The sequence below is a fragment of the Astatotilapia calliptera genome, chromosome 14, assembly GCF_964374335.1.
Source record: "Astatotilapia calliptera chromosome 14, fAstCal68.1, whole genome shotgun sequence".
NCBI classification, from domain to species: Eukaryota; Metazoa; Chordata; class Actinopteri; order Cichliformes; family Cichlidae; genus Astatotilapia; species Astatotilapia calliptera.
This window is the reverse complement of record NC_137435.1, coordinates 36,939,577-36,963,260: the sequence shown is the minus strand read 5'-3', so window position 1 is coordinate 36,963,260 and position 23,684 is coordinate 36,939,577. Positions and strand designations below refer to the sequence as shown.

Sequence of the window (23,684 nt, the reverse complement as noted above, 5' to 3'; positions counted from 1 at the left end):
TGCTTGTCTGACTTGTGGGTATTAACATTTTGAGGAACAGACTGTATGACTTAATTTTGCTCACAATTGTACGTCAAAAGAATTCAGCAGTCACCCTTTGGGATCAAAATATCCATCCTCTGGTTTATTCAGTTTCAACTAGATGTTGGTGTCTAACATAAATATTTTTTTAACTCTTTCGTCCTTTATCGTCGATAGTTTTAGCTCTATTTCTTAAAACGTCGGGCGAACTATTTTAGCTGATTATTCACAACCTTTTGTTTCAGATTCAAACTTTCAACCACATTGAGCTGTTACTCCTGTTGCTATAAGCTATCAATCACTTCACAAAACATAATTTCACAAAACACATCAGATCGTAAAGGGGTGGGAGAAATCATGTTGTATATGGACTGGATAATGTTAGGAACAAAAGTCAGGAAATTAAAGTGATCAATCTACAGAGGGCTGAATTCAAAGACACCTTGAAAATTGAAGTAAAAACGTAAAAGAAAAAAAAGATCCAGCGTTGCCACAACTTAAAATGTTGCATAGTAGTTTGTATGGAGCCCACATGCTTGTATGTATGGCCTGAGCCAAATCCTCATGAAATGATACTTAAATTTAGCGACATGTGGACCAGGGCATCATTGAGCTCCTTGAGTCTGAGGTGCAACCTGGCAGCGTCAGATAGATACAGTCCTGATCAAAAGTTTAAGACCACTTGAAAAATGGCAAAAAATCATATTTTGCATGGTTGGATCTTAACAAGGTCCAAGAAGAAATGAGAGTGAGAAAAACATTTTATTAAGCATGCAATTTATCATAAACAACGCTTAAACTGAAACAGGCTGTTTTACAGCTGATCAAAAGTTTAGGACCACACCTCCAAAAAAACCCATAAACCCCCCAAAACAGCAATCAGAGTTCAAAACATGAACTCAGTAATGAGTAGCTCCACCGTTATTGTTGATCACATCTAAAATTAATTATGGTTGATGCAAGCGTTTCCATGAGGTGAATGGGAACATTTCTCCAGGTGGCGAAGACAGCTGCAAGAAAGGCATCTATTGTCTGGAACTGTTGTCCATTTTTGTAAACTTTCCTTGCCATCCGTCCCCAAAGGTCCTCAACTGGATTTAGATCAGGGGAACACGCAGGATGGGCCTAAAGAGTGATGGTATTCTCCTGGAAGAAGTCCCTTGTCCTGCGGGCATTGTGTACTATAGCGTTGTCCTGTTGAAAAACCCAGTCGTTACCACACAGATGAGGGCCCTCAGTCATGAGGGATGTTCTCTTCATAGCTAGCGGCCGTTTGATGCCCCTGCACTTCCTGAAGCTCCACTGTTCCACTGAAGAAAAAGCAACCCAGACCATTATGGCGCCCCCACCACTGTGTTGTGTAGAAAACATCTTTGGTGGGATTTGCTTGTAATGCCAGTAACCTTGGAAACCATCAGGACCATCAAGGTTACATTTTCCTCAACAGAGAATAAAACTTTCTTCCACCTTTCATGTCTCATGTTTGGTGCAAAGTCCAAACGGTCAGTTCTGTGGCGTTCAAGGAGTCAAAGCCTTTGAAGACGTTTCATGTTTTTGAAGCCTTTCGGTCTCAGATGCTGTCTGATGGCTATGGGGCTGCAGTCGGCACCAGTCAAGGCCCTAATTTGGGTTGAGGATCAGCCAGTGTCTTGACACAGCAAACTGGATCCTCCATCTCAGTGCTGGTGAAATTTTGGTGTCTTCCGCTTGACCTTTTTATTCCATAACCCTCAGGATCATTTAAGAAATTCCAAATTACTTTCTTGATGCATGCTCAATCATCCAGGTAAGTAAATCTCCAAAAGTGGATTCTGTTCATCTGGATGTAGCTTCTTCAGTCTTCAATGACTGAAGAAGTCACTTGGATGAGTGACAAAACATTTCTCCCACTGAAAACACTACGTCCAGATGAACAGAATCAACTTTTAGAGATCCAAATGACTGTCTTACTGTGTCCCACCTCAGCAACGATGGTGCGTTGCGAGAGACCCTGCTATTGCAGTTCAGCAACCCGACCACGTTCAAAAAGGGAAAGCTTTTTTGCCTTTGCCATCACAACATCCTGACAGTGTGACTACATGACAGAAAAGGACAATGAATTCACATTTTTGCACTGATTTGGCCTTTTAAAGGCACATGGTCCTAAACTTTTGATCAGCTGTAAAACAGCCTGTTTCAATTTAAACGTTTTCAATAAATTTCATGCTCAAGAAATGTTTTCTCACTCCCATTTATTCTTGTTACATGCTGAAGCTCTACGTGGATCCTTAAGCTCCAACCATGCAAAGTATGATATTTTTTTTGCCATTTTTCAGATATCTTTTCAAGTCTTAAACTTTTGATTGGGACTGTATAAACTAAATTATATTGTCCCAGAATTATTTAGGTGAGCGTGGGAATCAGTCAATGGTATCAGTTCCATTCAAGTATACAACAAACTAAGTTCAACAAAGCCAAATTTTCTTAGCTGGCTTGACATAATCTTAGACCTCAGATGAAGAATATCACAACGGTGGTTATCTTTGTGATTCATGCTCAGTGTGTGTTAACCATTACACTCTGAGATGATACCAAAGCAGTATAAACAATTTATACTACAAGAAAACAGAAAACGAGGCGCTTCCAGACGATTTGAAACCACTTTCAAGAACTTTTATTTTTTTTCCCTAACAGATCTGTACAATCAAATCAAACTTAATATAATCCTAACAAAAACTGATCTGTACATGTCAATTGATTTTCGGCATAACAGTTTAACATCCAGTTAAATAATCAAATGATGACTTGACTAGCAATACAAACCCTAATAGTCAGTCCCACAGCTTGAAAACATTTGAAAGCTGGCAGGGGCAGGATGAAATGGAAGAAATCTTAGAAACGAAAAAATAATGTTCCCTTATCTTTCTGTCTTCAGTGTTATAGAAAATTACAGTCATCTTATCTACAGGAAAATGAACAAAAGCATCATAATCTGAGGCTGTAGTGAAGGATTGTTGTTAGGAGGACAAACACCAGCATGAATTGAAGAAAAACCCCCAAAACAAAAAACCCCAACATACACACATAGGAGCAGAGATCATGTAAAACATGGATGGATGGAAAAATGCAAAAGCCAATAGGGCTGATGCTAAGCACACTGTATGCATGCCTAATTTCATATAACTCAATGTTATGGTTTGAACACAACCAACCCATTTTCTTCCACAAGGTATCTGAACGGGTTGAGTCACTAAACCACTGAATTAACCATATGAGAGATTCATTGAGTTTGACTAATCAAGAATTTGACAAAAAGTATCAAGTCAACGTTCTTAGCAAAATTAAACAACAGGTAACCCCTTCCCTAATCTGTTCTTCAGTCAGAATAAAGCTGCCTTATTGCTAGAATAACAGTGATTTCATTCATGTTAAAGAAAAAAATAAAATTAAAAAATTAAAAAAATGAAGTGCACACAGTCCATATCATTTAAACGTGGGCCATTCCAGGATTCATTCATGCCCTGCAAACTCACTATAACATTTTCATGTTAAAATGAGGTTGAGGAACTGCTAACAGACAATTTGAGTTTACCATTACAAGTTACTGTTTGATAAATAAAATCTGTAGATTCATCATGTCACCATTTAAATACAGACTGAACCAAAAACCAGCAGTTTTATGTGATTGGACTGATTGGCTGTCCAGCTCGACAAATGACAGAAGAGTGCTCTTGCATGGTTGTCTTGCTCCATTGATCAGTAAAACCACATCTTCAGTTTTTAAATGGGTTGAAATAATCTGTTCATTTTATAGTTTCTTTCCATCCGCTCTGCAGTACATTTTTGTCCTGTGTTCTCTTCAGTGGTGAGCTATGACCTGTGCTCAGCATCTCTGCAAGTCTGGTTTTAGTATATGAACATTTGATCCTTATTTGTGATTCAAGCCAGCTTGCCACAATAAGCGTTGCTCCTCTTCTGAAGCCTCTTTATGAAAGATGCTCAGGCTTACATCATGTCAGCTAGCTTAAATAAATAAATTCTTATGCAGTAGGCTAATATCAGTTCCCTTTAAAGACTCCAAGCTCTTACTGTTAAAGACAACAGGTTTTGTCCCCCCCCATAAAAAACTAGCCCAGTATTAACAGAAGCACACCATCATGGTGAACCGCTAATAAATACATGGCTACTTCAGGAGCAGATCAAAATCTTTCTGGAGCCCAAGTCAAGTTTTTTTCCCCCCCTCCTCTCAACTCATGATACTGAACTTTATTAGTGCAGGTCAGAACATCAAGGCTATCGTGTAAGAATAAGTGGCAGTAAATAAACCCAATGTTGCCTTAAAGTTTCATTTTATATTTAATAATTAAAACTTCATCCCTTTTCTTTGTTCCAGTACAGTCTTCCATTTTTATATATATATATATATATATATATATATATATATATATATATATATATGTACACACATACACACCCCCACAATCTAGAATACATCTTGGCAGTTATACAAAAACCAAAAGACTGTCAGTTAATATATATTAAATGGTTAAAGCCAACCAAAATGAAAGACGTGTAGGAGTTTTTACATGTACAGGCAACTTTAAATACATAAACATGTTCTTCTGTGTTATAACACCTTCTGGATTTAAGTCAAATATATATTTATATATATTCCTCCAAATATAGCTTCTGACACATCAGGTCAGTTTCAGTCTGTCACATTAGGTACTTCATTCACAGCTGCGATCATGTAATTTGTAAATTAGAACTCAACTTGTTCGCATGAGTATATTTAGTTAACAAAGCCAGTTGTTGAGCCTGCTTATCATGGCTCAGTGAAGCTGAAGATATCCCTCAACATGTCTGACTAGAAGTACTGAAGTATGGCCTTCTGTCAAACCAACCAAGTTTTCCAAGTGTAGAAGAAATCCCTCTGTGTCACAACAGGCAGAAAGTCTCCACCGTAAATGGAAACTCATGACACTAACTGAATTTAGTCGTTAAGTCTGATTTTTAACCATTTGGTAGTTTTGAAAATACAGTACATTCAATCACAAGCTTGCATATGGTTCATTTCACCTTTTGTGTATAAAATAATCAACCTTCAGGAATGGGGGAGACTAAATAGACTGATTTTTTTATTTCATTTGTTTGTTTTTTTTAAACAGCACCTCAAAAATCAATCTGTAGTTTTGTCAGCCAAACTGAACATCTCGCGTTGAGGAACTTGCATTGCCCCAAAGTAACGATCTGCTTCCTCAGATGAAAAATCTGGACCTGGACACCCCCCCCCCCCCCCACCCCACACACACAAACAAACAAACAAACAAACAAACAAACAAAAAAAAACAAAAAAAAAAACAAAAAAATCCTGCCAACATGTAGAGCAATCATTCAGCCACATTTTGTATGGTAGGTCATTTATGGTCATTATTTGGTATTGCAAATCAGCTTCATGGAGAAAAACAAAGCAAAAAGCAACAAGGTAGTTCTTCTGTCCTTGCTAAAGGAGACCAGAGAGAAGTCCGAGCTCTGAGGCCGCAGGGCCGGGTAGATTAGCTCAGTGCTCCCACAGGGAACACTGTCTGACCATCTCTACACTTTGCAGTGCTGTAAGCTTTGTGTCCCCCACTTTCACTCCAGGCAACAAGCCAGGCAGCTTTGAAATGCACTAACCTACAGATGACTACATTAGACTGATGCAGGTACCTGTCCTTTCACTCGATCCACTGTCAGTGTGCAAAAGTTTTTTTTGTTTTTTTAAAAGACAAATTCCTTTCTCCTATTTTAACGCAAGAACAAAAATGGAAGGCTGTCATATTAAAGTAGCGTTATGTTCTTGTTCATCATGTCCATGATACCTGCAAACAATGCATTTCTTTTTAAAGGAGGGGAAGGAGGAGAAGGGGCAATAGCATGAGAGGAGGGAATTTTTGTTTTTTAGTTTTTTTAGGTCAAGTGAACTGTTTGATGAAGTTGAGAGACCATGCAAGTTCAAAATCCATCCACCCAAACACCCAGGCCCCTCTCTGCCAGTGTACGGTTCACAGATATAACCTGCAAAAAGAAGACCAACAGTCAGTGAATCACTACAGTTAAAACCAATTCAGGATGCCTTATGCATTTATGTGTGTATATTGTGTAATATCAGTAATCATCTCTCTCTCTATTCTCTTCTACGTTGTCAGTGTTCTGATGGATTATCAGATGATTTAAAGAAAGTGTGTTTGAGACCAGTCGTTTAAAGAGATCCCAGCCTTTACTCTCTGGGGTCTTTCTAGCTGGGAACAACTCAAAAAAAATCAAATACATGAAAAAAAAAAAAAAAAAAAAAAGGATAATTGTGCTTGCTGCCTGAGGTTTTGGGCATCAATTAAATAAGCATCATTGTCACCAATTAAAAAAAACAAATTAAAAAAAAACTACTTTACACTTAATTTAACTTTAAATCAAGTTTTCATTTTAAAAAAGTGGCATCATAGCAGTGCATATTTGACTATCCCAGACTATGCTGGGGAAAGAGGGGAAGAAACAAAATGATCAGTGACTTGCGTCTTAAAGGAATAGGATTAGAATCATTAATTAAGATATTAGAGGTACAGAGGTAACATGAAAACAGTGGCAAGGATCCAAGACTTATGTCATACCTCATCTCCAACCATGTTCCACAGGTGGACCAGCGGGAGGCCTGTGTTGTTATCATAGCTGGAGACCTTCAGCAAAAAAACAAAACAAAAAAACCCCCAAAACAAACACGCAACTTAGTAATGCCCAACTTTTCTACATTGCAAAAAGTCACTGAGAATGGTGGTCTCACCTGCGCAAGCAATGAGACTCCTCTGGTCATTTCCTCCAGCTCTGATGTGGCCTCAGCTGAAAAACGATCCTCTCCTGATCACAGACAATTTAAACACATTTCAGAACAACACAGCAGGTATCCTTCCAGCAAAAGAGTATCTGCAGGTTTCATAAGGCAAAGTTTATACTTTGTTTTAACAAATTGCCACTGACATTAGGTAGGTACACCACTATCTCCCCAAAGACTTTTCCAAACTGTACCTGGTAGTGGTGCAATGTTGTCGAGTAATACTTCAGCACCTTGAAATGGTAGTGTCACAAAGTCAGACCTGGAAAATAACAATGAGCAGACTTGGACTAGTGTATATACACACTTTGCACTTTAATAAATATATTTTTTTCGACTGCGCTAAATGATAACGTGACCTTTAACACTAGCTACACTGACTGTTTAACTTATAAAATTATTCTCAATATACTTATTTTGTCAACTACAACACACAAAACAAATTCTGCTGATAATCTTCTTGAATTTGCCTAAAAAGATTTTTTCCCACTAGCAGACCTTTTCTCAAACAGCTAGAGAAATCTGTAGGAACTCCTTGTATATCCAACCACAGCAAACAGTCTAACTACAGACTGACTGATTCGGACGACAAACATTTGGTTTGGCAGATTTTTCTCACTCTGTCGCACACACGCACGTCATGTATTATTCAGTTATGCTTTGCTCAACTTTGGTCATATCAGTTGTGTTACTGAGCAATTCTGCTTCAGTAAGAAATCCATGCTTTAGCTACATTGTAACCACAACCTGCTCTGAAATTCTACACCACAACCTATCATGCAACCTGATGTGCATTTCTTAACTACACATTGGTCAGCAGCATTGAGGCAATCTGCTCCATACCCCAGAAGCTTATTATGCATTTCTGGTTACTTTCAGTTTTTGATAGTTCATTTATATCGCTTTTCTACTCTGAGCACTAAAAGCACTTTACACAACTTGCCTCATTCACCCAGTCACACAAGCACTTTTTTTCTTTCTAAGCTTTTAGTGCTTTCTATCCAACATTCACACGCTTTCATATTCTGATGGATGCATCAGAGAGCAACTTGGGATTAGTATCTTGCCCAAAACTATTTGGCATGCAAACTGGACCACCAACCTTGACCAGGTGGCCTAGTAGCCACCCCCAAATATTACAAATAATAAATTAATGTCTCCATAAGCTGCTCCATGAACCACCACTTTATCATGGTGGAGGGGTTTGTGTTCTAGTGATCCCAGAAGCTATGCTGCCAGGGGCAAGTTGCCCCCTGTTACTGTTTCCCCATGGCAAATTAGTCCTGAGTGGAGGGTCAGACAAAGTGATTCAGATAACCCATATGCAACACAAATTAGGGTCCAGTGTCCCTGCACTGAAACCAGGTCTGTATCCTCTCAACGACATTCAAGGGTGCATAGGCGTTTGCCCACCCAGTCTAGATGAGTTTTGTTAACCTGGAAATGGGATTTGACTGCATCCCTCGGGGTTTCAATGGCAAAAAGCTCTCAAGGCCGGAGGATTTCATCTTCATGTTTTGCACATAATGTGGTTCTGTTGGCTTCACATCACCTCCAAGCCCTAAACCATGGCTCACAGGCAGAAAAGGGCAAAGACTGGAAAAGTGCCCCATACGGGCCAGGGATGAGTTACTTGGAATCCTCCAAGGAGGGGATAGTATCTATGGGTCTTGCTGACACTTGCAAGGAGAGGGGAACATTTCCTTTAACGAGTGACCGGGCTCTCCCTTGGAGATCGAGTGAGGAACTCTTTCATTCAAGAGGGGCAAAGTAGAGCTGCTGAAAGGACACTGAAATGAGCCAGTTGAGGTGGTTCAGGCATCTGACTAGCATGCCTGCTGGATACCTCCTAAGTGGGGTATTCTGGGTATGTTCTACTGGAAGGATTTCCTGGGGCAGACCCAATACTCACTGGAGAGATAAGATCCCTTAGCTGGCTTGGGAACATCTGTGTCTGACAATACAAGCTAGAAGAAGAGGTCGGGGTGAAGGAAGTCTGGGCTTCTCTACGACCAAAATCCATAAATACACATAAAACACTGGGACACAACCACAAGGTAATTAGCAAATAATGCAGCACTGAGTAATGTTGTCCCATTCATGTAGATTCACTCGTAGGTTTTACTACAGAAGTCTAACTCAGGCCTTAGAACCTGTTGCCAACAGAAGTAGAATACCCTCTGGTGGATAAACTCTACAACATCAACAACCATAATCTTTTGTGCACCTTTATTTATTTGCCATTATAAATGTGGATATATACATACAACTAATGCCAAATGGGCTAACCTTACCTTTCAAAAAACTCCATAATTTCAGGTTAGGGCATTAGAAAGTTCAAGAACTGAGTGTGCCCCACAGCAAAAAGTTTTGATGTGGGAGAGTGGGTCATCTACTAATCAGAACATTGGCATTTTGATTCCCAGCTTCTCTAGTCTGCATGTTGGGATAACTTTCTGCAGCAACTTTACCTTGCAGGAGATTAGTTAGTTTCTCGCTGACTTTGGCATTAACACTTCTTAATTCTGAATCAAATAAAAAGGTATTACAAATACCAGAATCACACAACAACTAAACTGTCTGATCAGCAAATGCTTTGTTTGGGGATGGGAGGTAATCTACTGGCTGTTCCAGTCTGCATGCATAATATCTACCAAGTTGCTCTTGAGGAGCATGAATGTTAGATAGAAAGCACTTAAGCACAGGAAAAAAAGTGCTTGTGTTAGTGAGGCACGTTTTATAAAGCAAACACTCTAAATGACGCCATCTTAGAATACAAGTTTTAATACGGTGAGATCTCTTATAATAACCTTATTTGCCGTAGTGAGTCAATCTTAACTCTGTCATAGCCTCCATAGTCAACGTATCTGATCTCCACTTCATTCGATTCTTTGTAGAAGGTGATGACCTGAGCTCTCCACCAAGCTCCTTCAACTGCAGGAGCTGCACAGATCACACCAACTGGATAACAGAAAAGAGACAAAAAACAAAAACAGAATAAAAGCTAAAAGTAGCTGAATGACCTTTACTAAATTAGCTTGTTGTTAAGAAGTTCTGAAAAAAAACAAAAACAAATCACTGCATGTGACAATTAGCTTATTTCAGCCATGTATCAAACTGGGTTACTTTCATGTAGAAAAAGAATAAACAAAAGCACAGGGACCTTGTTAGTTTACTAAAAATGTATTTGCAATTTAAAAAAACTAAACAAAACTTGCTTAACTAGAAAGCTGAGCTAAGTGAACTACAGCTTCACCGATGCAGTGAAGATTATTTTAAATTAACCATAAACTAAATGTCAAAGTTTCATTAAAACAACCTATAGTTGCGCATGTTTACTAAAATTTTACACATTTAGCAGTATCCACAGTACAACTAAGCTTACTTTCAGCAGGTGAGGGCAAGGCAGGGGTGCCTGGCTGTGAGTAGCAAAGGAACATCTGCTGGTCAAGGCTTCGCAAGGCATGGTACGTGGGGTGGGTGTGTTGCTGGACAAAGACGTGACCAGCTGACACGATGTTCACCACTATCACTTCAACTGTGACTCCACTTGGAAGGAGAAGCTGAGAAGACAAATATCAAACAAATGTTGGTCATGCATAAAACTACAAACAACTCTCTCAAACCTTAAAATAAATTAATGCAGTCTCATTTATACTTTATATCAGCATACCCAAATAATTCATCACTCTAAGGACTTAAAACACTTTAGCTTTACTACTTTAACGCTAAAAATGTATGATGAAGAATAAGTATGATGTTTCTAGTCCTTGTAATACATCTGAATCAAAATATTCTTATTAATGTTCACAACTGGTTTATACTTAAGTTAAAATTAACAAAATATTTCTTCAAGTCACTTTGTGTTAAATGAAAAGAACAGCATGATGCAGAGCTTCACACCGAGGTTTGCTTCCATACCGTTTCTTCATCTACTATGCTTTCTAAATAATACCAATTCACCTGAATCCTTAATAGTGACCAATGAAGAAAACACACACACACACACACACACACACACAGGTTCCCAAACTTTTTTTTTTTTTTTGCTAGGCCCCCCTTTGTTTTACAAGAAAGAAAAAAAAAAGTCCCCCCCCCCCCCGCGCACGCACAAACACATCCTCCAACCACACACACCCATATTTTGCTCCATTGCGGTTTATGTCACACCTCAAACATTTGGTAAACAATTAAGCAAATACAAGTAATCTGCAATAAATTACAAGTAGTAATAAAATAAACTACTAACTCTTTTACACTACATCCACACCTACACGGGTATTTTTGAAAACACAGCTGTTTCGTCCACACGTGTGGACGAGGAATACAGAGTTCGTCACGCAATGTCAAAGGTATGTGTCTTTTTTCACGTCACGCCGTGGCCACGTTATCGTTTACATGAGATGAATTGCAGAATGGCAGATAGAGACAAAATACTGTTAATCTGAATATCTGCTGTTTTACACGCTTACATACACACACACACGTAGTTACTGTCCCTCCATTTACAAAGGCAGAGGCGTCACCGTGTGATTATTTTACGTGTAGTTGTTTTTTCCTGTGTAATAATATTCAACATTGCTGTCAATGCATTTTTCAAAAAATATCTCTCTGTGCAAAACGGGTTCAAAAACATAAACAGCTGTGGGATCCTGTTTGTCCGTGATTTGAACCGGGGGAACAAATCGTGGCAGGATCAGCCTGATATTATTTTTATCCCACTGTAACTTTACTGTATAAAGAGCTAACATCTCCAACATGTCAGGAGTAGTTAGTTATTATAAAAAGTGTTTGTGAACTAAAAATCAAGAATGTGGGATCCTGTTTGTCCATGATTTGAAGAGCCCAGCGCTGCTCCCAACAAAGGGAAACCCAATTCTGAAGGGGAGACCTACCTCGGCACTTGTGCAGGTGAAACCAAAGGGAAGATTTGCTTCACCATATTTTCTAGTCTTTGGCTTAGAATGAAGTTGGTTTGGAAACCTATTCAGCGATGCTTCATCTCCTGCTTTGCGTTTCTGTGGGCGCCCCGTGCTAGCAGTGTCCAAGAGTGTTTTTTTGTGTTTGTTTTTTGCCTTTTCATACTGCGCACCCCCTGCAATGGCTCTGCGCCCTCCCTAGGGGGCGGGCCCCAGACTTTGGGAAGCTCTGTCATAGTCCATTATTACTCAAACAGACAATCACTGTGGTCGTCTTCCATAAACAGTTTTTGAAGAACTGTACAGTTACACCAACATATTTATAACAGAGGGACAGACAGGGTATAAATCAGCACTATAAGCAGGTGAGGTAATGTTAATGGAAAACCCAGGACTAAATTTGTAAACATTTTTTCTTAGGCAAAATGAAAGAACCCACAGAACTATTAAAACAAATGATGGAACATGTCCCTGCTAACTAACATTTATGAACTGATGCATTCATACACGTCTTCATGACTCAATTTCTCAAGTCTAAAGACTGAGCTGTGTGTAAAATGGGAAAGCAGTTTCAATGTTGTACAAATGTATTCATTTTCTGTAAATGATAATGCAAAAGGAGAATATAAAATATCTCTCTTTAACTTACAATAATCATAGTAAAAATACTGGCAGCCGCCAGTGCTACCCCTCAGCTTCCTGGTAGACATGCCTACGGTATCAGTGTCAAAATCCTATGTTGCCTTGTTCGAGGTTTCACATTCACAAGAGTTTCAGAGTTTGACCTTAGGCCTTGAGGTCAGGGTCACAGATTCAAAATTATACAAGACTTTTAGTAGATACACCTATGGTATCAGTTTGAAGCTCCTACATCGCCTCGTTATCGCATTCACAAACTTGGGTGTCTTTTCCACATGCTTGCTCAACGGAGTGACAATATCCCATCCGCCTTACAGTGGAGGGGTAAAAACAAAAAGTATCATTAACACAAGTATTTTTCCTCACCCATGAAGTCATGGGAAGAGATGGTAATGTAAGTGGAGGTGGTGGTGCAGCATATAGATTGTTGAGGTCCAGGTCTTTAAATTTCTTCCCAATCAACGACAGGGCTTTGTCGACCTGCTGCTGTGTCCCTAGAAAAAGATCACGCAAGGTCAAATTTTACCACTAGTCCAAACGAACAAGTAAGAAACAGGAGTTTAAAATGCTTGCACTTTTCTCCTATGGTCAAAATCACATTTGTTCACAAATCTCTAAAGAAGATGGAAAGATGTGGGGACAAACCCCTCAGTACTCACCTTCTATGTGACAAATCTGGAACTCCTGTGTATAAGGCAAGGTAGAAATGTAGATCTTTGCTCCAGAGTTCTGCTTTAGGAAACTCACATATCGACCTTGCTTTCCAATAAGCCTCCCTACAAGATGCTGGTACAACAGGACAGGTAGAACAGACAATGCTGAGTAAACAGGACAGTTCCTTTAAACCGTTTAAATGAACATTTAATCAAACCCACTAGCATGCTGCCTACCAAGTTATGACAAAATATTTTAAATACGCAATATAGACAACTGCTCAGCTTTGAAAACGCATGTCACAAAGCCCAGTTTGTTTGCTAATGTTAATGTCAGAGGATATTCAGAATTCTAATGTGATTGTAACCAATAAAAAAAAAAAAAAAAGTTTTTTCCCCTTTACTTACGGTCCTGAGTGGTCCAACATTCTATTCAACCCAGTTGGCTGCCAGTTGTTGGGAAGATTTGTTTCAGTTACTGGTAATTCCATAATAAGCAATTTTTTTGTACAGTAATTTTACTATACCCAATTTTACTTTACCCATGTAAAAGTTTACCTTAATAAAATTACAGTACCTCAAAGTAGATAGGCATTGGCCAAATTTGGTGCTCGTCCAGTGACCCTGATTTTTACAGCTATTCTTTCATTACATCTTCAATAAAGGAGCGAACCACCAACTCCAAGTGTCACACAGTTATGTCAAAAGCTTGCTATACTTCTACTTCAAAACAAAAGTATTTTTATTTCTTTATATTTATATTTTTTAATAAAATATTTCAAAATATTCCTGATGCTGATGAGAAGAATCGCCAATATGGACAGGCATTTACACTCATTCAGACAGGATTTTATTCTATATGCAATAAAAAGTCATCTACCTCACATGTGCCCAATTAACCAAACAAGAATGTCTTGCAAAATCCACTAATCAGGGTCATATTTAAGTTGCTTTCTTATGAATGCATTACAATTATGAAAAGTAAATTTGCCTAGTTGTAGAATCATGATAGCATTCCTGCATACAATACATTAACATTTTAATTGAGTAGTGTGAGGTGTACAGCGTTGAAATCATGGATAAAATATATGGTTTTGTATTTCACATGAATTGTCTTTACTCACCTTTGGTACCTCAATCTCCCAGATGATCAGCCCAGTGCTTGAGGCAGCATGGTTGCCCTTACTCTCTAGGGCACCCATAGTGCATCCGCTATCCACAGAGTCCATACTGTTTACATCAGAACCTGGCAATGGAAACAATCAATCTCAGCATGACAGCATCTGAATTTTCAGATTCCCGGCATCATCAGTTTTGATCCTGTCACTGTCCTAATTTACATGTTTGTTAACAGGCATCACATTCTTGGGCACTTTTTGACCCACTGCTCGATAACCGGGAATACACTGCAAAAAAAAAAAAAGGCCAAATGAGCCTCTATATGTTCCGAGTTATGAGTTTGTGTAACAAATTACTACTAATACTGCATCTGCTGATGTACACCACATTTCTTAACTCACTGTTATCATTCTTCAAATAAAAAATAAAATAAAAATTAGCTATCATGACAAACATATAAAAGTCAGTGAGAGAGAATCTCACCTCCAGATTGATCCGTCTCTACTTCACATGTCCCATGAGCTCCATTCCTTACACCTACTGCATTTAGCCCCTTTATCTCACACGCTGCATCCAAAGAGTCTTCTTCAGTTGCAGACAAAACTAAGCCCTCTGTCAAACTCTCAGCCTGCACCTGGCCCTGTGCCGCTTCTCCTGCAGAGAGGTCTGTAAGCTGGATCACATCACTTTGGTTGTCAAACAAGCTGCTTTGAAGATCCTCGCTGCTAATGCCATCCTCAGAGTGGCAGGTGCTGCAGGCCGAGTCCTCGGCCAGCGGAGCAGCCTCGTCACCTTTTAGTTTAATGTTCAACACAGGTGAGGTTTGTGCTTCTTGGGGCAGCTGTGTTGACCAGTGGCTGCTGTGAACAGCATTTTTCTGATGATTTATGTGACTGACATCAACAGATTTCCATACTGGAGATGAGGAGCAGCCATTAGGCACTGCTTGCGCTTCTTTTTCTGTTGCCTCTCTACAATCACAGCCTACCTGAGAAGGGCTTGTCGAGAGATGATGGTGTTTCTGTGTTGCTATGATTGGCTCGAGCTCTGGGTATAGTCCACCACTACTGCAGTTAGGCAGACTTTTGTCCACAACCTGGCAACTTGTGACACTAAGGACTTCCTGGGTGGCAGCTGAGATGACCTTAGTTATAAGTCGAGCAGCAAGATCCTCAAGATCATGCTCCTCTCCAGGGCTACCGTGTACCAATATGTCCTCTGGTGTTACTGCTGTTGTGTTCTGGACAATACTTAGGGATGTAGAGGCCAGGACTGGGTCAGTTGGTGTGCTGGACAGAATGTGTTGGTGAAAATCCGGCACTGGTGGAGGTGTATCCAGAGAGTCTGCTTCTGATGGGTCCACCCTCTCTACATTGGATGCATGCTCATCCCAACCAATCATTTCATCTTGTGTATTATTAGTGCTGTGGTTCTTTGCAACTTCCCCCTCCGGGTCTGGTCTCTCTGCACCAGAAAGCAGCGATGTTGTGGGAAAGGAGCTGGTGACTTTGGTAGACTGATAGGAAAATGTGGCTCTTTCTAGATCAGATACTGGATTTTTCACTAGGTTGAGCTCTGTTCCCAAGGCAAGTGACAAGCTCCTCTCTGGGTCTTTACGGTCTTTTGATGATACCTGCAAGCTGTCATCTTTATCAAGTGATGGCAGTGCTGACTGTGGAGGCCTGTGGACTCCTTGTTTCATTCTCTCAGAATTACATGAAAACTTTTCAGAACTTTGTGCCAGTGACGGTGATGCTTCAGTGTGCTGGAAATGGATCTGTGAAATGTTTTCATGTTGTGTTCTCTGGTTACTGGCATTTGGAGGTCTGTGAATGGGGCTGTCTGTGTCATTTGTGGGGGATACAGTGTCTTTCTCCACCAAACCATTGCTACCATCTGCTGAAGATGTTTTAAGGTCCGTAGTGGTTGGAGTTCCCTCAGTCCTGTCATGGTTGATGAGCCGCTCTCTCTTTCGTGAGATGTACCACCACCATCCAATCAGTGCGAGTACTCCGGGCAGTGTATAGGGTACAACAGAGCGAAACCTCAGTGGCATTTCCTCAAGACACTAGCAGCTACACCTGAAAGCCACAACAGCACACAAACATTTGTATGAGGAACATTTCAAGCTAAATGCAACTTCTTACGGATGTGTGAAAACCATGCTTATTGACTACAGGCTGATTTAGAAATGAATTCTAGTCAGAAATTAAATTCTAGAATTCCTGACATTAAGAGAGTTGCTTGAACACAAGTGGTAAATTTGATGTCAACCTTGAAATGTATTTTGATTCACCAATTACATTCCTGTTTGATGTTCAACTTCTATTCATCTAAATAACCTCTTGGATGTTCCAAGAGAAGAAAAGGGTACAAGGTCTTTGTCAGGGGAGGTATAGCATGTGTATTATAGTAATTTTATTGGTACTACAGCCACACTTTATAGCTATGAATAAATGGCTATGAGGTCTAAAGAGAGATGCAAATGATGCCATGCTTAAAAACAAAAACCCAAGCATAAGCTTTAGGAAGTATAGTTTTAACAAGCTCTGGATAACTGCAGCTGTTCTGTTATCCTGCACAGCTGTTACAGTTTCATCCGACAGCTTTGGATGTTTGCAAACTACGCAGTCAATCATTGCATTATGTAACTAAGCAGTGGATGTAAGTGGCATTTGCAGGTGAGTTTAGCTTTCTGCTCCTTGTAGATGACATCATTATTTTCCTCCTGTGGCATAAACTGAAATCTGTGGAGTATAGTGCAAGTGGAGCTGATTAGCGTTGACTAACAATTCCAAGGAATTGAACTACTGAGAAACAGATTAGACTCCCCTTCCTATTCAGAGCTCAGATGTGATAAATTGTCACATTAGAAAAGAAGACAAGTGTTGAGCTATAAAACATTACTCACAGGTTTACAAGAGTACTCATTTTCTGCCAGTATTTCGCTCTTGTGACAAACTACCTGTCTCAGTTATACCCTGCCTCTGGCTCCACAGCAGCCAGGATTGCTTCAGTCCTCATGTGACAAATGGACAGAGGTCTTGTCATGTTTGCAACAATATTGCATTTTGTTCCATTTTTAATGGTCTGTGCTGTAGATGAGAGAAAGACTGGAGCAGCCTCCTAGCAGATAATATGAATTTCAAAATCTATGTCATCTTGTTCTCAAATGATCACATTAACAAGATTTGGCTTTATGCTTGCATTCCATCATGGACCGGCCACTCAATCTCGATTTGTAAATAAGGTTGATCTGGTTCCTTTTCCCTGCCCATTATTCCTCAAGTGAACCTCCAGTGCAAGTGGAATTCTTGCTTTTTGTGTTTGTTTGTCTTTTTAAAATGCTGTGCCGAACTGCAACTGCTAAATGTGAATGAGGAATTCTATTGTCCCATTACTGATGTTTCATTTAAATCTTTACAAAACAGCAAAGACCAGGCCCAGAGGGCATCCCACACATGCTTTATAAAACAATTTGGAAGAAACCATTTCTACTTGGAATACTAAAAAAAAAAAAAACCCCTCCCAACCCTGCCCAGGCTTGTTTTTCAAAGTACCAGATTCATTATTATGCACATTGGCTTGTTAAATATCTTCAAACTTCTGTCAGTTACTGTCCAGACACAGAAGCAGTTTTACCCTCAAGCAGCACTCCAAGAGTGGAAACGTCCACCTGGGTGTTATTTACTTTTAGGGAATAGTATTGTATTTTGTTTTAGTTTAATACATTTTTTTCTTCTTCTTAGACATTTTGTGTGCAATAATATAATTTAAAAAAAATAACAGAATAAAATCCAGGTAACATGACTTTGATTACACAGAAATTTTGAAGGAGTAGGTAATGGATAATAGGAAGGGGTGAGAATTGCTAAGAATTTAGTTTATTCTGGTAGATTCTGATTCTCTCATCTATATCACTCATTGATTCCTTAACTGGGATCTCATCTTCTTTGCTTTGACAGTGACCACCATTGCTAAGCAGCATATCAGCAACATTACATTCCTGCAAATAAATTGCACCAGTTAACAGTATAAACCTAGGCTAGGCTAATTACACCAGCACAAATCCCTGTTATGAACACACATTTATGACCCTTCTCTAACATTTAAGTATGAAAATGAAGCCGACAGCACAAAGCAAAGTTAAAAACCGGCACAAAAACACTTTAAAGCAATCATCACAGTGATTCTACTGTAGAAAGATGAAAAGGTAGAAATGGAGATCACCGTTTTCCTACTCTGACAGGCAAACTTGAGTCAGCTGATTGTAGTGCAAGTAAAAATGGAACCAATAAACGGGATCGACAGGAAAACAGACTAACAAGTCTATGGAACTGGACTACTGAGAACCAGTTCTCGATTCCATCCCCAATAATAGATATTGATTTGTAAACTCGCCACAACTTGACTCGGATCAACTGGTTTTCCATTGGGTCTTGAAGTTTGGACCCGGAAACTGCTAATAACGTCAAACTCCACTTCTGGTCACAAAGTCAAACAAACACTGTAGCATCACAGAGTTACAAACTGTCTCAATTCTTTCATCTTTAATAAAATGATCAGTGTGGCTCCTCTAGCAGGTGTAAAAATTAAGTTTAATTTATGAAGTTTAATGGAGTCTGAAGTTAGCAGTAAGTTAGCTCGCTAGTTTCTATCTAAAGCAGGGGTGTCAAACTGAAATACACAGTGGGCCAAAATTCAAAACTGGAACAAGGTCGTGGGCTAACATTGATGTTTATTGAAGAAGAAAAAAAAAAAAAAAAACCTTCCTCCAGATTTAAGAATGAATCTCTTCTTATGGACTCAAACAAGTTTTGCTGAAAAACTGAATATGGAACAAGCAAAGCTTAATACTAAACAATATACATATTAGCTGTATAATAACAGTAGGCCAGCTCTAATAATAATTTGGTATGGCTTCGCGGGCCAAATGTCATTAGGCTGCAGGCCAAAATTGGCCCCGCGGGCCAGAGTTTGACACCTATGATCTAAAGATTATATACCATGTTCTGACTGAGGGATTTCTGAAAAATTAAACTATTATTTCTGTCATTTATGTTGAAAAACTAAACAGTAGTGAGGTTTGTAGTGTTACTGAAGTCAACTACCTAGCATACAATGATGTGCTACGTGGTTGCTAGGTACGCAGCTATGGTTAACATAATATAAACACAGTGAAGCTGGAGGATGACTGCTAACTTTTTTCACTCCATAAAAGTTAACATGACCATTCCCAATGGTTAGGGACAAATGCAATCGCAGGATGCAGTAAACGGGTCAAACTTTAGTCAGATGAACAACTGAGAATCCAACCACAATATGATGTTAGTCATTAATATACTGCTGCATGGGCAAAGGTTTTTAAATGTGCTGCCGATTCAAAGTGGTAATAAAAACTAGCAGCAACCCAAGCGCATTGCTGCCCCAGACAGGTCAGGAGTGCAAATTGAACATCATTTTTTCTGTTTAAATTTAAACCTGCCGTGGTGGCTTGTCTATTGCTCAAATTTACAAGCCACTTCATAAATTTACCTGCATTTGCCCAGTGGTGGGTGTTAATTTCCACCCCTGAATACAATGCATTTTTGGGGTCAATCTTTAAAAAAAAAGAAAAGAGAAAAGGCAGATGTGAAATATAAAAATGAGATCAGAGGTCAAACGTGTTGGATCAAAACTATGTGATATTTAGAATCACTATTTACCAGTATAATTTTTTAAATCTTGCCAATACAAACACAGAAGTAGAATTTTAAGCATAGTTTTAAAGATGAAGCATTTTATGAAAGGTTGACATAATGAAAATTTGACCTTATTTGACCTTGAAGAAGCAGTCAAAGGTCCAAAGTAACATATTTGGAAACTTCATGTTTTCGAGGTGTCCCTTTCTGCAAAGATTTCAGTCAGAACTCTCATACCTTGTTCAATGTAACTGAAAGGGATAATGCTCCGAGTGTTGATAGCTTTGTTTTGGATGCAGGGTTTTTGACTAACTCTGTCCTTTTAAAAAGAACTTAATGGCATTCACAGCTTGGCCAGAAAGCTAATGCTGATAAAGTGGCAATCCTCAGCATCACCCTCCTACTTATACAAGGTGGAATAGGGGGTCCTTTATTTTATTAAATTTCAGGTTAAAAGTGCAAATCACTCAAATCATTACCAAGACTGCCTATGGATATAGACAATGGAATGGAGCAAACGTTAGCCACCTCTGCTACCTGGATACATGCATGGAACTTGCATGAAACCCAGTAACAAGGTGGGTTGCACAGTATACAGGAACATGTGTGCAGAGTGTGGCCTGGAAGTCCCAAGATCAAAATGGAATATGCCCCTCAGGGTGGTTGAAAATGACCAAGCTAAAATCCTGTGGGATTTCTAGATACACACAGACAAACTGGCGATGGCTAACCAACCAGATATATTACTAGTGGACAAGCAGAGTAATAAAGCCATAGTAGTACATGTAGCTATACCAAATGAAAGCAAAAATCAAGAAAAAGAAATACGTAAAGCTTGAGAAATGCCAAGGGCTCAGAGGGGAGCTAGAGAATAAACGAAGGATAAAGGCAACAGTGGTCCCAGTGGCATTCAGAGCACTTACAGCAGTGACTCCCAAACTGGGCGAGCGGTTCCAGCAGGTCCCAGGAGTAACATTCAAGATCTGTCCAGAAAGGACCAGCAAAGATGCTACACATGAAGCTCCCAGGCTTTATGTGTAGCTTGTATGTGTTGCTGTTAAATCCAAGGGCAACTCACTCACCATATAAAGGTCACAACGGAAGCAACAAGCTGTCAAATGAAGAGCTGTCCTTACAAGTCAGACAAGTCTTTATTGGTTCCTTTCCTGGCCTTATAGTCAAGACTGTCTATAAACTGTAAAATCGTCTCTTACTGTGACCTTGGCTGTTCAAACAGGAATGATAAAACTATTTTACATGTTATAACCCTTACATCATGCCAGCACAGACAGATTGGTGTAAAATTATTATGTAGCCTCAAAAGACCTTCATGCCAACAAGTTCAGTGTCACTTAATTCCCACCTGTTTGCGTTTAAACTTTATTCTTCATGTCATACATTTTCCAATATCCCTTTAATCATCATCATGCCTGTTAAATGAACCTTGGGACTCACTGTCATCACTAAGAAAAATTAACAATGAACATGACAGTTTTTACATAAATGAAAACCAAATTATTTTATGTAAACAAACGTGAGTTACAAAGCGAATTACAGACAGATCTGGATATTAATACAGTAGGCTGTCAAGTCTTGCATGCCCTGTGGCCAAAAGTCAAGACCATACAGGAGCCATGCTGCTACCAACAACTTTAAACTTAGGTGGCGTTGATCGTTGCTACAGACACATACGAGTCCAGTTTACATGTGACCAAAGCCCCAGTGATGTACAGAAGGTGCGCCTCAACACCCCAGCTGTCTTTCAGCAACGACTCAACAAATGCTAAAAGCGTTCAGCTAGCTATGTCTTAATACTACAACTGCGGGACATTGTGTAGTTCCCAATAATGATAGTGGTGATGCTTTCTGTCCCACAAAAAATAATAATAATAATAAAAACAAAACAAAAGCGTGGCGTGTGGTCATTCACGCCATCGTCAAACACCGGCTAACACAATTAGCTAGCTAGGAAGTACAAAGGCCACAATGTGAACCTTCATATATAATTCTCGAAGTTTAACGTTACATGACTATATGGTAAGGAAAAATTAATTCGTTGTGATACCAAAATACCACTTTCATTTGTGACTCAAGCGATTCATTTTGTCTTTATAAGGTTATCCCTCTCAGTTCTTTGCATTAGCCAACTAAAACCTAAACAACCTTCGAAAGAAGCGCAAAAATATATGCTTAGACTCTCATAGGCAGGCAGCAATTTATAACAACTTTAGCTTACGATACGCTGACAGGTCCTTTTTAATGCCGAATTTTTCAGATTCTACAAAATATCCAACAGCGAAGTTGTGCCCCGTACTAAACTGAACAACCTGCAGCCAGTAAGATGTCAAATCCCATATAACAAATGCATATAGGGGAGTTTGGCACCGTCTGGGATGAAACCGTGTAGCAGAGATGGCTGTGACCTAATGCAAACACGAAATACAGCATGGCTGTTTAAGGAGGCCGCAGTGCAGGATACAAAGCATGAAGTTAGCTACCTAGCAACCACAGTGGCTTTGATGTTTATGAAAATTAACGCTAGCTAAACATGAAAAAATCTAAGCTAATGGCACGTTCCCTCCACTGTATTATTTTTAGACTATGTTGGTAGGTGGCTACATTATTAAAGCCACTTCAGAGTTTCATATCCCCGAATTACAGACGTACTGGGCCACAACATAAAGCTGTGTGATACATAGTCGTTAACTATACCCAACTGCACCAACGAGGGGGAATCTGTAATCGATGCAGGGGTAAAGGACATTTGAAGCCAAAGACTGTCAATGCCCCGCATGGGCCTTAGACCTTCATGCTAGCCTGCTAGCCGGCCTGGCGACAATGACTGCCAACTGTGGGCCAAAATGCATTTATTATTATCCGAGAAGCAATGCTCCTACGTTGGCACGTGCACGCTCAACAAAACGAAGCAAGTGCGGAAATTTAACTTCTACAACAGAAGCTACATGTGCTGTTCTGAATGGCAAGTTAGGAGGAGTTGCTTTGTAGGCTAGTTTTTCAATGACATGGGATCACATGGCGACACAATAAACATTTGACGACCCACAGAGAACAGTAGAAATGCCAGTGAATGTTTTTTTCCCCTGAAATATACTCACATAAATGTCAATGAAACTGAATCATGCAACCATGTACGCATTAAATAGAAAACTAAAAGCTAACAGTCTCTTTCAGTGTGCCACTTCCTTCACGGACTAATTATTTTACTTACAATGTTTTTGGGTCCTCGGTACCGCAACGATGATAGCAACACTAACAACGTGAGCTTTTTGAAACGTACACTAGTGGAAAGTCACACTCTCCTCCCCACGTGTTTGACAGACCAGTACCAGTCTTAAAAAAAAGAGAGAGGAAAAAAAACACGCAGACATAACAGCTGATCAATTCTCGCGATACTCTAAAGTTTAAGCCGCTTGGAGTCCTGCGTCAACTGAGAATGCAGTAAAGGTAAACGTTTCTTCTGTTAAGCTCACGCAGTCTCATAGGTAGATTTCACATCATCCTGGTCACTTTTACTATAAAAAAATAGGGGGGAAAAGAACATTCGAGTACAGATGGGACAAAGCACCGCGTTCATATAATTTTACTATATAAATGAATGCCATCACGTTAAGGCAAAGGTCACGTTAGAAATAGCACAATATTACAACCGGAAGGATTTGCCCCTTGTGTGATAAGTAAAATTAAATTGGGGCATGTCGTTGTAATACAATTTTCTGCTGGACAACCTTGAGTCATGGCATTTATTTATTTATTCATGTCACTTTACATGGTTGCAGACCAAGAACCT

The 23,684-nt window shown here is 39.5% G+C and overlaps 1 protein-coding gene across 1 annotated transcript; it reads right to left on the bottom strand.

Annotated features, from left to right (window-relative positions):
* Positions 1 to 5,124: 5,124 nt before the first annotated feature.
* Positions 5,125 to 23,272, bottom strand: akap1b (A kinase (PRKA) anchor protein 1b). Its single transcript, XM_026192307.2, has 11 exons — positions 23,106 to 23,272; positions 14,679 to 16,276; positions 14,201 to 14,322; positions 13,083 to 13,209; positions 12,790 to 12,917; positions 10,251 to 10,428; positions 9,676 to 9,826; positions 7,060 to 7,127; positions 6,818 to 6,891; positions 6,648 to 6,713; positions 5,125 to 6,057 (listed from the first exon to the last, which is right to left on the bottom strand). The coding sequence occupies exons 2-11, from the start codon at positions 16,249 to 16,251 to the stop codon at positions 5,995 to 5,997; spliced, it is 2,550 nt and encodes an 849-aa protein (XP_026048092.1). The 5' UTR covers positions 16,252 to 16,276; positions 23,106 to 23,272; the 3' UTR covers positions 5,125 to 5,994.
* Between the last annotated feature and the right edge of the window lie 412 nt (positions 23,273 to 23,684).

Excerpts from the sequence above, each read along its gene's own strand:
- akap1b (XM_026192307.2), bottom strand. The coding sequence starts at position 16,251 with ATGCCACTGAGGTTTCGCTCTGTTGTACCCTATACACTGCCCGGAGTA. Across the intron at positions 7,128-9,675 it reads GACTCACTACGGCAAATAAG|GTCTGACTTTGTGACACTAC; the intron begins GTTATTATAAGA and ends GTTATTTTCCAG. Across the intron at positions 6,892-7,059 it reads CAACATTGCACCACTACCAG|GAGAGGATCGTTTTTCAGCT; the intron begins GTACAGTTTGGA and ends GTCTGTGATCAG.